The 14,944-nt window shown below is 40.6% G+C and overlaps 1 protein-coding gene across 1 annotated transcript; it reads left to right on the top strand.

The window, feature by feature from the left end:
• Positions 1-3,709: 3,709 nt before the first annotated feature.
• Positions 3,710-4,543, top strand: LOC310632429 (testis-specific serine/threonine-protein kinase 6-like; the record flags this gene model as incomplete). Its single annotated transcript, XM_083349647.1, has 1 exon — positions 3,710-4,543. One exon carries the CDS (start codon positions 3,710-3,712, stop codon positions 4,541-4,543), a length of 834 nt encoding a protein of 277 aa, XP_083205773.1.
• Between the last annotated feature and the right edge of the window lie 10,401 nt (positions 4,544-14,944).

The following is a 14,944-nucleotide window of genomic DNA, read 5'->3' as shown; positions in this document are numbered from 1 at the left end:
TTCCTGAGCCAGCCAAGCTGGCTCAGGAATTCTGGGAGTTGAAGTCCGTGAGTCATAAAAGAGCCGAGGTTGCCTACCCCTGGGCTAGTGGAAGCTCACTTCGCCCGAGGACAATGGTCTGTTCTCATCGGGAGCTTCCCGGAATGGCGGTCTCGGGCTTTTTTCCCCACGCCGCTGATTCCTTCACTGACTTATCCCTTTTCAAAAGAAGGGTGCCGTCCAACCTGTGCGCTCCAGGATTAGCCCCCCCCCCCTCCTTATTTGTGTATAGTAAACCAGGTTTCTCCCCCCAAAACGGGAGACGTTTGAAACTGAGCAGAATAAAGCAGCAAATCCATTTGTTCCGGATCCGAGAAAGCTGAACGCTGGAGAGAACCGAGAATCTTAGAAGGGACTGTCATTGACCGTGATTGTCTCGCCGCCTGAAAGCTGCGCTTTTTTTTTTCCCTTTCCAGGCGGAAAAGAATATTGGAAAAGCCAACCCAGGCGTTACTTTCAAAGATCAGTGGTCCCCGACGTGGTTTGATGGGCTTATTTCTCGGTAGCTGTGGGTAAATGGTGTAATTTAGATCAGCGGATCTTTACTTGGAAAAAGAGGCGTGTGTAGCGTACAGTCGAGCGTGTAATTATTCCGTTTATTAAGTGCCTCGTAAAATAACATTTCTCTAGGCTTAAAACACCTGGAGAAATGACAGCTGTGGCTATCGGAGCTTGTTGAGTGTGCCACTTATAAAAGACACCGAGAGGTAAAGTGAAGTATACCCTGCAATTTCACAACATTGATCTGAAACGAAACAATGCTGCCTTCTTGTGCTTCCTGTGGTTTTTTCCTCAGCGCTTCTCTTTATTTGCAAGCCATCTTGGAACATGTATAAAATGCTTAGATGCCAGCAAAAATGTCACAGCAGCCTTACATCGTTCACCGAGAAGGCATTGCTGTATATAGATACCACTTACCTGATAAGCCCCATTGGACTTGGCAATTTTTTCTACAGAACTGACGTAAGAGAATTCCACAGTTAATCCTAACAGAACAAGCATCTTTGACCACCTTTCATGCTAATCCACTCTGTAGTTGTTGTTGTTGTTGTTATTATTATTATTATTATTATTATTAATTTTATTTGTATACCGCCCTTCTCCCGAGTTCATACAATTTGGGATAAGTTTCATTTTCTTTAAAATAAAGTGTTTTAGATTTCAAAGAGGTACAACAAGCAACAGGAATGAAGCTTGAATTGATAGAAATATGGTCACTCGTTTATTTGGTATGATTTTATTTTGACTCGGGATGAATTGCATCCAAGAATACTGTAAAAATATCTCTAGCTAATCTAGGATTGCCACACCCAAAAAGGACAGCTTGGAGTGATAAAGAAGCAGATACACCCTTCAGCAGATACTTGCTTTTGGATCAAGGGCAAAAGGCAGAAAATTACTTCCTTTGTTCAGTCTGAGGAAAGACTTGATGGTCAGTTCAGATTACAGACTAGACTAGATTGCAGGTACTCCTCCATTTATGATGGCAATTGAGTCCAAAATTTCTGTTGTTAAGCAAGACAGTTAAAGGCATTTTGCCCCAATTTACAACCTTTCTTGCCACAGCTGTTAAAGTGAATCTGGATTGCCGTTGACTTTGTTACAAGATTGCATAAGATGATTGCATGACCGCAAGACACTGCAACCATCATAAATAGGAGTCAGTTCCCAAGCATCTGAATTTTGATCATGTGATCATGGGGATGCTACAACGGTCATAAGCAAGAAAAACAGTTATAAGTCACTTTCTTCATGCCGTTGTAACTTCAAATGGTAACTAAATGAACTGTTGTAAATCGAGAACTACCTTTACATCCATTCAATTTACGGATGAAGGTAAAAGTGACTATGTAATCTTACTTTATCTTAATTACATGAGTATGATTTACTAAGTGATGGCTAAATACACACATGTTCTCAGTTTTTTAAAATCTTCATATATAATTGCAGATCATGGTTTGTTTAATCTTGTTTTGATGAATAAACCAAAAGCATGTTAGTTTGTTTAACATGCGAGGCCAAAATCTTATAAATTAACAATGGGATATTGTGTGTGAATCCAGCCAAAATTCAACTCACAATATTTATAGGAATATTCCTAGAAAACGCCATTGTTTAGAGCAACAGTTGCTATTTTCTTAATGGAAAAACAACATACTTCTGTCCATTTTAATTACGATGCATATTCATAATTTTGTGAAGCAAATGTCAGCTGTAGTGCATTTATTGCTTATTTGATTTCCAACTGATTGCTATTTTGAGGCAGGTTTATATGGCCACATCCTTGTTCCATACTAGAACTAATCGAAGCATTCAGTTAAAAGAATCCTCCATTGAAAGGGTCAGTTTTCCATTTATATGACATTTCTAACTGTATCTTTAGGCATGAGTTTTGAGTATATTGCCTTGATTGAAAAGAGGAGTACAGGATCTGTGATCAGGTCCATAGGTTTCTTCCAAATAAATTCCATTTATTGAATCATGCTGCACTGAGGTCTATAAAAGTTGTAAATATTTGGCTCTCTTTAGCTGTTGAAACGGTTATGGATTAGGGTCAGGGTCAGACTGATTTAATGTAGGGATGATGACTTATTATGAACATGTCCCATTGTTTTCTTTGTATCCATTTGTATTAGTTTTATATTCTGATATGGTCAAATAACTAAATAAAGTTTCTATTCTATTCGAGTTGAAGATTTTACTTTTATCTGACTAGTTTGATCTTGAAACTCCTTGAAGAGCTATTCTAAGCTTTCTTAATCAAGGCCATTATTTTAAGTGACATTTTTTAATTGTCCTGTTTTTTATCATATACTTTAGAATATTGGTGCTAATATATATTAGCATGAAGGATTTCAGGTCATTTTTCTTTCTTTCAAGTTGATCCATTTATATAAACAAGACATTTAAAACTCTTGAGGTCGAGTTTTTCAAACTCTGTTCTACAGTGATCTGCAAGGATTTGATGGGATTCCATAATAAAGGAATTTTTTCCCCACCCAGACACCACCAGTCGTCTGTCTCTAAAGCTTTGCCTCTAGGAGTTCTGGAACATTTTTTATTTATTTATTTACAGAACTATTGGGTGCCACATCATCATCAAGTTTGAAAATTCTGATCTTGATTGCTTGGCGCAATTTGATCTTTTAAATCACTGCGGAATTATTATTATTTTTTTAAAAAAAACTTACTGTAGAATTAATTTCTAAAAGAAGTACTGAATTCCTGAGAGATGAGAAGAGAGAGTGACAAAACTTCAAAGATTACAAAAATCCAGCACAGGATAAACAGTGTCTGGGCTGTAACATTTTAATAAAGTGTTATTCTTAAAAACATAGACAAGATTTCTCCAAAGAGAAAATAAATACATTACAGAAAAGAACTAGAGTGGTAATACGAACCAAACCCTCTTCTGGGTTTTCCTGAGTGTATCTGAAATTAACTTCTCTGGACCTAAAGGGACCAGCTGACACTTCTGATTGTGCTTTGCAGACATAACCCATGACACCCCTTGCACTTCATAATACATGTTTGGAGTAGTGATGACTTCGAAGCCCAAGGCCTCAGAGGGCATATGGGGGGTAAAAGCCTTGAGATACCAATCACAATGGGTTAAAGCACTGAGTCCCAGAAAGAAAACTGAGGACTTTTTCAGCCTTGCCAGGTCATCATGTCAAGGGCTTCCAAAGGAGACAAACTTTTGAGTGACCTGGGTTACAAGCTGGGCCAAACCTTAGGAGAAGGAAGCTATTCCAAGGTAAGAGTGGCCACCTCGGCAAAATACAAGGGACCACTAGCAATCAAAATGGTGGACCGACGTCGAGCACCCCGGGATTTTGTGGAAAAGTTTCTACCGCGGGAACTCTCCATTTTGCGTGGGATTCGGCACCCACACATTGTAAGAGTGTATGAATTCATTGAAGTTTGCAATGGGACTCTCTACATCGTGATGGAAGCTGCATCCACAGACTTGCTACAAATGGTACAACAAGCAGGGAAGTTACCCTGTGCTCCCGAAGCACGAGACATCTTTGCCCAAGTTGTGGGTGCCGTGCGTTATCTTCATGACAGGCATTTGGTGCACCGGGACCTGAAGTGTGAGAATGTGTTACTTACTTCAGACGGCCATCGAGCAAAATTGACTGACTTTGGTTTTGGCAAGGAATCGCGTGGATACCCTGAACTGAGTACTACCTACTGTGGATCGGCTGCATACGCATCCCCAGAAGTGCTGATGGGCATCCCCTATGATCCAAAAAAGTATGACATATGGAGCTTGGGTGTAATGCTCTATGTGATGATTACCGGCTGCATGCCCTTTGATGACACTCACATTCACAACATGCCTTGCCGCCAGAAGAAAGGAGTCATGTTCCCTGAAGATCTGCCTTGTCTATCTGAGCCCTGCAAAGCTCTCATTAGGCAGCTGCTCCAGTTCAACCCGGAATCTCGACCCGGTGTGGGACTCGTATCCAAGAACAGCTGGCTGAAAGGGGACGCTTAAATTGGGTGTCCTTCCCTACCTTGCAATTGCACGATGCAGCCAGTTTATCTACTACAGGCAGCTGTTTCAAGAGGGGATCACGGGGAGAGAAAATTGGAACTACGTCACTGTGGAAAAAGAGATTTCTGGGATATTGACTAGGGGAAGTAAGAGGGCAAATTCCTTTAGGGGGGGGGAACCAATTCAAATATAAGATCCTCTGAAATTAAAGGGACTTACTTCCTAACTAATGAATTCCTGACTGGATGCAGTGAGATTTTTTTAAACTCTCCTTTTTATGCATTAGCTCTCATTCTGTGTTTGTCTCTATTTCTCTCATAGTTTCTGAAAGGGAAAGCATGTTTCCTATGCTTTAATTCAAATTTGGGGGATGTCTTTTGTGGGGAAAGAAGGAAAGTGTTGCCCACATTGACAAGGCAGAATATTCTACCTGCACGTACCCCAAATATTTCAAAGGATTATGATCTTCTATTTTGGATTATGCAGGAAGCCACACAGTAAAACTAACAAGTATCGAAATGACACTCTCTACATAGAGTAGCTTAATATTTTTAAATTGTAGTCTGTGTAATTGGAAAATGATCAGGGATAACAGCAAAATTATTTCAAGAATCCAACTCTTCCATTTGCAGAGTAAAACGAGTTGCACATTGTCTCTGATTTTCTGCTCTCTGATTTGTGTTATCCGACGGCAATTTTAGTGTGCTTGCATTATCAGATTTTTTCCCCTATGATATCAGAATGTTTACAAGTACAAACATCTAATCATCCTAGAAATATAAAATTGGATTGAAATCAACCTCTTTACATGACACTAAAGTTTATGGAACCAAACATTCTAAAAATAAACAGATTTACTTATATATTGCTTAAAAAACAAAAAAAGAAGTGTGTGATATCATTCTTCTCTCTTCTCAGCATTTAAAAGTATGAAATGAAAGCTAAACAGAAAAAGGCCTGAGGTCAATTTTAGTATCAAGACTCTTCCGTTTTACATGCTGTACAGAAGAATGCAGTTAATATGGAGAATCATTGGAATCCTCTTAACAAGCCGAAGAGATCTGACCTCCCAACATCACATTTCATTTATTTAAGATACAGATACTCTTTGATCCACAACCATTCATTTAGTGACTGTTTGAAATTACAATGGCGCTGAAAAAAGTGACCTATGATCATTTTTCACACTTATGACCGTTGCAGCATCCTCCTGGTCACATGGTCAAAATTTGGATGCTTAGCAACTGGCATCTACTTATGACGATTGCAGTGTCCCGGGAGTCATATGTTCACCTTTTGTGACTTTCCAACAAGCAAAGTCAATGGGGAAGCCAGATTCACGTTCACAACCGTGTTACTAACTTAACAATTGCATTGATTCACTTAACTGTGGCAAGAAAAGTTGTAAAATAGGGAAAAACTCATTTAACTACTGTCTTGGGCTCAATTATAGGTCATAAGTCAAGGACTACCTGTGCTTGTTGGCTACATTTCAAAATGCTTAGTTCGTGAAGATGACATAGCATCTTTGCCAATTAACCCCACAAGAGTATTTGAAAATTAACAAAGCAAATAAGAGTGGAGAAATGATAAAACCAATCATTTTATTTCTACCACCATATTCTAAAAAGACAGCTAAAAAGAAATATCAATGCAACTATTCTTTCAGTGAATGTAGTCTGAAATAAAAATGTTTTTAGCTCTTAATTTAAACAAAACCAAAGGATTAAGATGGATGACTCTTCCAAAGACAGAGGTACTGAATGTGGAACCCCAATGAAAGGACTATGTTGTTGCTGCTGCATTTTGTGCGTTCAAGTATCAGATTAATATCTGGAGCACAAAGAGAGCTTCTGCTCTGTTTGGGAATAACTCAGTGAAAAAGCACAAACAGCTTAAAGATCAGTATCAATGTTTTGAATTGGACTGAGAAGCAAATGGCAGCCACTAGAACTGATGGGAGAATTGGCTTAATAAAATCAGTTGATGGAGTGGCTGCATTATTTGTGCACTAGTCTCCTCGAAAGCAACCTCATATGGAACATGTCACTCAAGTCTAGCCTGGCTATGGGCTAGGTGGAGATGAGGTACTATAGCAAGTTCTACCACATCCAGATGGGAGTCACAGTTAATGAATCATTCTATGCTGATAAAAGGCGCTTATTATAACCAGTTGAGGCAGTCTTAATTGTATAATAAAATTATCCCAATTAAATCTGGGGAACTGCAAAGATTTCATGCAAACAGAAGTTCTAAAATGAATTATAGTGGTATCCATTAACCCAAGACACCTCAGATCATGGGTGTCAAACTCGCCACATCAAGTGACGTGTCGTCACATATCGCGACTTTTTTGCATTGCCAGAACGGGTGGGCGCAGCCACTGTATGATACAACCAGCCCGCGGGCCGGCAGTTTGACATCCCTGCCTCAGATCAAAACTATGTTCAAGAATCAATAGGATTGTATTCCCCCCCCCACCTATTTCCAAAATTAAGCATTCATAAAAAGTCAGACTGAAATCAATCTAGATCAGGGCTTTTCAACCTTTTCACCCATTGTACCACTTTTAGGATATGGCAACATCCGAGTACCACCAGTCGCTTAGCAAGGTGTCAAAAACTTGATGACCCTAAAAAAAAGGGGGTGAGTGATAAAATACAGGTAATCCTCGACTTACAACAGTTCGCTTAGTGACTGTTTGAAGTTACAATGGCACTGAAAAAAGTGCCTCCCAAGCCACAGCCGAGCAAGACACTTGCCTGCCCGCCCGACGGTGCTCTTCCTCCTGTCCAAGGTTTTCATTGTTGTGAGCATTTCTGTTGAGAATTGAGAGCGGGGATGGGGTGGGTGGGGAGTTTGGTTTTTATCCCCCCCCCCCATTTGCTGAGTGGTTGGAGCAGGTTTTGGTCACTTCACATGACCCTGGGACACTGTGGCTATCATAAACATGAATTAATTGCCAAGCATCTGAATGTAAATCACAAGACCCTGGAGATGCTGCAACATTCCAGCTGATCAATGCTTCTTCTGGGCTCAGCAGAAGTGCCAAGATCAGCACCAAGCTCCAGATGGAGCCTGGCGCTCATCCTGGTGCTTCCACTGAGTCCTGACAACCCCAAAGAAGCGCTGATCCTGGCGCTTCCGCTAAGCCCTGGCAGCCCTGCAGCTCCAGCCATCTCTCGCTCAGGCTTGTGCGGTGCTGCCACTGGTTTAGCTCATTCCCCTCCCCTGCTACCACTTTTCTAGGATGGTCGCGTACCACCTGCCAGGTGCCAATGTACCACACGTGGTACCCATACCACTGGTTGAAAAGACCTGATCCAGATAATGTATTCCTCCAGAATTATGGGAATAGGACATTGGATACTAGGGAGCAATTGTCAAGATCCAAACATTTGTACTTTTTCCCCCCAATGAAAATTGTATTGCTAGCTTTTTTAGGGCAGCAGGAACACCCATCTCCCATCAAGAAATATGCGTCATTTGAGAACCATGTGGTAGATTTCACTATCAGAAGAAGCAAGAGAACGGGGTAGTGACCCAATCTTCAAGCAATTTATCTACATGGTTATGGTTGCACAATCTGAACAGTAACTAGACAAATAAGGCCATAGGGATACTGGCAATACACCTCTCATTGTTTTAAAATCACCTATTTTATTTACAGTCTGTAATGTACATGTCTGGACAACTCCCTGAAATTTTCTTGACAAGATTCCAGGTGTAGTTTGCCATTGCCTACTTCTTAGGGATGAGAGAAAGTGACTGGCACAAAGTCACCCAGCTGGCTTTATGCCTACGAAAGGCATGTTTTTCCAGTTTCTTGCTTAGTACCTTAAGCACTGCACCAAACAGACACTCCTTTGCAATTATAAATGTAAGTTAATGTGTGGTATCAATTTCTTCACTAAAACCAAAAAAAGAAGGAACAGGAGTTGTTTCATGCAATCTTATTGTGGTGTTTTTTTTGTCTAAAGTTGTAATGGAGATCTTGAAATATATGTCATTTTATATACAACTGTGCAATATTTTTTCTAACGTCCATATAACTTCTTGCTTAGGGAGAGAACACTAAGTCTCATTTCATAATACCACATCCTGTTTTAAAGTCAGATGCCCTAGCTTAGTTTAATTGCCATCACTAACTATAGGTGGGGTTCATTTTTAAAAAGTCAGGATTCCATCAGATGAATTACTCCAAAAGGTTTTGATTAATGATTAACAAACTGATTAAGAGTTTGAGGATTGTGCCATTTACAATAATGTATTAGTAAGACTGACAATTACACATGAAAAAACAGTACACGTGTCCCTTTAAAATAGGGTGTAGTAGCAAATATAAATAAAAGAATGCAATTGTTGACTAGCAACTGAACCAGTAATAATTTGTGTACATTGTGTTAAATAAAATCAGACCACGTGATTTGTTTTAATTCTATGATTTTCATTATTGAGGTCTGTATCATCTATGGGGTGTTTTTTTGCCTGAAGACCTCCCCCCTCTCTCTTGGAGTCTTAGGACTGGGGAGTGATATGGCGGCCCGAATTAATCACCGCCTGTTAACAGCTGTTCAGCGCTGGTTGTGGCACTGATGGGAGCTCTCTGAGCAATGATTATGGATTCGCCTGCTTTGCTGCGCGTCTCGGCTGGCGTTTCAGCTGGCGGCGCTTCAGCCAGCACAGTATATCTGCTGCAGCGAAGAGACTTCTCCCTCCCTCCCCCGACTGAGATGGTTGTGATTCTGAGGTCCTGGATCATCTGCTGGAGTGCTGTTTGTGCCCCTCTTTCAGAGTTGTAAGATAGTATGGGGATATGGCGGCTAGAAACCAACTTGGCTGCCTCAGAACAGCTGACCGGCGCCCCTCTCTGTCTCGGCTATGGAATGTTAGCTGCAATTTTAAGAACATTGTTGGCCAAGGATGGACCTGATAGACCTGGGACTTGACTGCAGTGAGAGGGCAGAACAATGAACTATCAATCCACCCCCTGATGTGAGAGATCAGCTGAGATGGATTTATCCCGGTTGTCTTTAGCCAAGTTTTGCCCAGATTAATTTGCCATTTGTTGTGAGAGAACTATTATGGCTCTTATATCTGCAGCCAGCTCGGGTGAGAGTAGAGCTGGCTTGGCTTGACTTGGCTTGGATGGGCTTGGCTTAACGGTTTTTGTTTTGCCGCCCTGACTTGATAACATCAACAATGTTCCTTAACATCTTTATCTTAACCATCTAGCTGCCTACAAATAGCCCAATGTGGACATTCTGGCATATGGCCCACTTATACTACTCTTTTGCGGACTTATATGCCCTGGCCACGACCTGCCGCCTTGTGCTCTATCTCCCTTGAGGACAGGCCCAATTGCTGGGACCCTGAGAGGTGGTTGGGCATAGATAGGGGCTGTTGGTTGAAGTGGATTAAAAAGCCCCTACTATGTTTTTTAGCCAGTTGTTTTAGGGGGTTAGGGAGGGGGGGTGAATGATAGGGGTGGGAGGGATAAGGGTATTTTATCAACCGGCTGTCAGTCCTGCCGCCCCCCCACCAATGTTCCTTCCCCCAACTGCCTATGCTCCCAATTCTGTGGACCAGACAGCAACAGCTGAAGGGCAAGACATGGCCCGTGGTCCATAAAATACTCAGATACGTACTATAGCATAGCAACAAGAAGGAAGAGTTTTGCCAGACAGTCAATAATATCCATAAGTAATTGTCTCCAAAGAAGTATCTAAGCGGGAATCAAGAGGAATACATTACTGACAAGTCCAGCCCAAGACATTTTGTTACGTTCAGACAGTGAGATGTTGTCTTCTCTCTTTCAATTACGAAGGCATAGATCAGGGGTGTCAAACTCAATTTCATTGAGGGCTGCATCAGCATTGTGGTTGTTGCCCTCGAGGGGCTGGATGGGTGTAGCCAGATTGTATGCCTCCCCCCCATGCCTCTGCCTCTGCCTGCTGCTTGGAAGGCCGGCCCGACAGTCGCAGTGCTTAGATTTACCTGTGCTGTGGGATCCACCAGCCCCTGCCACCCCGACCCACTCAGTCCAGTCAGGTGCCCCCTCCACAGGAGGCAGTGAGAGCACAAGGGCAGTGGTGCCTGGACGGGCTGGGGTGGGCTAGAGCTGGGCAGTGGGGACTAGCCCCTCACCATCTCTGGATAGCCCTGCAGGCCAGATCTGGCCCCATTGCGAGCCGGATCTGGCCTGCAGGCCTTGAGTTTGGCATGTCTGGCATAGATCAATGCTGAATGTATTTCAGCACTTTTGATTAGATAAGATCTTCGTGCCATTGTCTTGCCTCCCAGGGTTTCCACATCTCCCCAGTATCTGTGTACCTGAGGCAATTGTGGTTCAATTATGGGAAAAGACAGCCTATCATGCCAAGGCACAGAAGCAAAAGAAAGCAAACAAAAAAAACACAACAGCAGGTGTGCTAAAATGAATGCATTTGAGTATTTTTAGCATAAATATTTACATCTTCCTGTGAAATGGACATGCATTGGGCCTATTTTGAGCCAGTGAAGCCATGGAACATTTATAAAAATGACTGCACCTCAAATATGGCCAATTCCAAATTAATCTCTTTGGATATTCATCTAAACAGGTAGTCTGATAATTTCCAGGAATGGTAATTAAGCCAGGGCTGTTCACAGTGATAAAAGGAAGCCAAACAGAATGACTTAACAGGCTTACCTTCTTCTGTATTATATGAAGGGTTGCCATGACAGCACCCTACACCTAAGTGCTTATTAGTCTCAGCAAGCCATTTCCCATTTGAGTCAGATTGCACAATTCTAGGCAGAAATTGCTAAGCCATTTTTGTGAAACAAAATATTTTAGCAGACAATGATGGCAATTAGCATCTGCTAGAGAGAACTGAAAGACAGTTTTAGGACCAGATTACCTTTTTAATGTTTATCATTTATCATGGCTCTACTTATAACGCTAGTGGCTATTCTGTCAAATGCAAAGTAATTCTAATTCCAAATGCGGTTTAATTTTTTTTGGGGGGGGGGATATTACACTTTCTTTTTTATTCCTATCAGAACCCCAGAAGACTAAGACAAGACTAGAATAAACATTCCTTTTCGCCTTCTATTTAGCTTCGTTTTGCATTTTTGCACAAAAGTAAAATAGCTTCCGAAATACAATATGAAGGAAGAATGAAACTGAAGTCAAAAGAAGCAAGGAAAACTGCAGAGGAGATACTATAAGTATTTGGAGGAGCCTTTTTAAAAAGTGACAGCCATTTTTAAAGACCATCTTTAAATGTGATATGATTCCAAGGGAGTTCTCATTTCTCCAGTAGTTGCCAAAGAAAAAAAGTCTTGGGCTGCCCTCTGAAACCGGCTGCAATCCAGATATGTTAGGATTGCAATTTTCAATGTTCTCAGCCAGCCTGGTGATTGGTAATTTGCTGAGTTGATCTAACCAGTCACAGTGTGGTTTAGTCAAAAATCTCACTACATTATATAGCAGTAGCCCCTAGACTTATATACCACTTCACAGTACTTTACAGCACTCTCTAAGGGGGTTTACAGAGTCAACATATTGCCCTTCATTTTATCAACCTCAGAAGGATGGAAGGCTGTGTCAACCTTGAGCCCATCAGGATCAAACTCCTGGCAGTGGGCAGAATCAGCCTGCAATGCTGCATTGTAACCAGTGTGCCACCACTGCTCTGGTGGCACAGTGGTTAGAATTATTTCACCATGTACCAATTTGGGCAAAACCTAAACATGCAATAGAAAATATAAAAGTTGGATTTAAACATGATGAGACCACATATAAAGAAATTTTAAGATTAAAAAGGAATGTATGGCAATTAAAGCCATATAATATTTTAAAAGAAGAAAAGATTGTGCAAACCTGGTTTCAGTATGGGCAGTTACAAGCAAGATGGAAAGAAGATCAGAAAGTTGGCTTTTCGATAACTGATAGAAATTTGGTAAAACAAATTAGAGATCAAGGTCAAGCACATATAAGAAGGATATATAATGCATTGATAGAAATTGATTCAGAAATGGAACTTGTTAACGATTGTATGATAAAGTGGGCCCAGAATTTTCAGGAGGTTATAACAATGGATACTTGGGAAAAGATTTGGGTTAGAAACGTAAAATTTACACAGGCCCAAAATTTAAGAGAGAATTTTTATAAAATGTTTAATAGGTGGCACTTAGACCCTAAAAAATTAGCAAGTATGTATCCGAACTGCCAGCCCAAATGTTGGAGGTGTGGTTGTGAGGATGCAACGTATTTTCACATATGGTGGACTTGTAAAAAAGTCAAAGCTTTTTGGATTAAAATTTGGTGGAATATGCAAAAGATATTTAAGAAAAAAATAGATTTCTCCGCAGTTGGTTTTTTTTGGGTATTATTACAGACTTTACTGTTATAGATACTAAATTGATGTTGAATTTAATTACGGCAGCAAGACTTTTAGTAGCGTAATATTGGAAGAAAGAGGAACTGCTGACTATAGAAGAGTGGACTTTGAAAGTTTCTAATCTGGCGGAAATGGCAAAGATTTCAGCATATCTGAAAGAACAATCGCAACAGAGATATATTGTGGAATGGAGAAGATGGATTGAATATATTCAGAATAAATATGGGACTAAAAAGTTTCATTTAGCATTTGAATAAGTAGTGGTTTTATATGACATATTATTAGTTATTTGTTATTTGTTAGTAATATAGTTATGACTATGGAGAGTTAAAGTGCGATAGAATTTAATGTTTTATTTTTGTTGTTAGCATATTTTAGCCTACGTTTGTGAGTTTATACCCTGTATTCAGCTCTGGGAAGTCAGGGAGGGGGAAGGGGAGGAGAGGGGAGGGTTGGGGGGAGGGGAGGGTGGGGAGGGAGTTTTTTTTTTCTATTTAAAAAATGTACTGTAAAACTTTTCAAAAAAAAGAATTATTTCACCATGGAGTTGAAATAATTAATGGAAAATTCTTGGAGCCCACAACAATAGCTAATCTATTTATCCTGAAGAATACGAACTGCACATTGTAGGAATTGTGGTCAAGACCCAATTGGAATCTTATGCTCTAGAACAGCGGCCCCCAACCTTTTGGGCACCAGCGACCGGTTTGGTAGAGAAAGGTTTTTCCATTGACCTGGGGGGGAGTGGTTTTGTGTCTTTCAAACTTTTGCTTTTTTTGAAAAACCTGTTCCTTGGAAAGTTTATTTCATTTTACCAGATCTTACCAATCTGCCACAATGCCAAGCCACAGAAGAACTGTGGACAAATTTCAGATATTGCCCACAGTTTTCTATTAAGTAATGAGTTGTCCATATCGGGTTTGCAGTGTCCAGAAGATAGATGTCACATGAGAATTAGCTAGTGCCTGTGAATATGTAATTTCAGGTTAATGTTTACCTGGAAGCCAACCTAAATCCCATCATTTAGGGAAGGATGAGAGAGAGGGATGAGAGAAAAGGATGATTCACATATTTGTTCTTTTGCTCATCTGGCATCTGACTATAATTTCCCCTGCTCAAAGCTATCTTACTCAGTATGACTCTCATCATCCAAATACCATAAACAAGTCCTATTATTATTGTCTTTATTAACAAGAGAGAAGTATTTTGTGCAAAGAAGCAAATGAAGACATATGAATTCAAATAATTTCAGTGTGCTTCAAAGAAACAATAAATTGTAAAATCATTTGTGAGGGTGATTGGAAGCATGCTGTATTTGACATAAACAAGAAATTACCATCCCAGAACTTACATGGTCTCCTGTTTCTCTCTTGCCCATCAAAAAAAGTCTTGCCCTGTCTGCTGGTAAATTTTGTGCATCAATAGATTATACCCACTACTTTTGGCTATCACACACACACACACACACACACACAGAGAGAGAGAGAGAGAGAGAGAGAGAGAGAGAGAGAGGCACACCACTCACTGCTTTAAGGTTACTGATTAATGGTGAACAGTTATTTTTGTGAATTTCAGTAACTGTGTCCTAATCACAACCGACACTGTATATCACACCAATCAGACAAAAACTTTTCAGATATGACATTCTGAAGTTAGTGGCAGGGGGAAAAAAACCACGAGTCTTTGTCCATTTTAGACAACTATGTGTTATAAAGTAGCATCATATACACTTAATATGATACCCCCATAAAATCCTACACAAATGCATGGGATAACTGGGACTCATCCAAAGATTCCATAATAGATGCACCCAACTGGGAGCAACTACAAGGCATCTGTAAGGACCCACCTCAGCTAGCCACCCAAGAAAGCAGAACTCTTGAAACAGGCATTGTCTCAAAAGGAACTTTTATTAGGGGTTAGTGACAGTAGGGAAGTCAAGGCAAGGTCTGGGGGAAAACCCACTTACACGGTATAGTTAAACTAGCACTCTTCCTCCTCCCACCAAAGTCAT

The sequence above is a fragment of the Vipera ursinii genome, assembly GCF_947247035.1.
Source record: "Vipera ursinii genome assembly, chromosome: 1".
Lineage (NCBI taxonomy): Eukaryota > Metazoa > Chordata > Lepidosauria > Squamata > Viperidae > Vipera > Vipera ursinii.
This window is presented reverse-complemented; position numbering and strand designations above follow the sequence as displayed.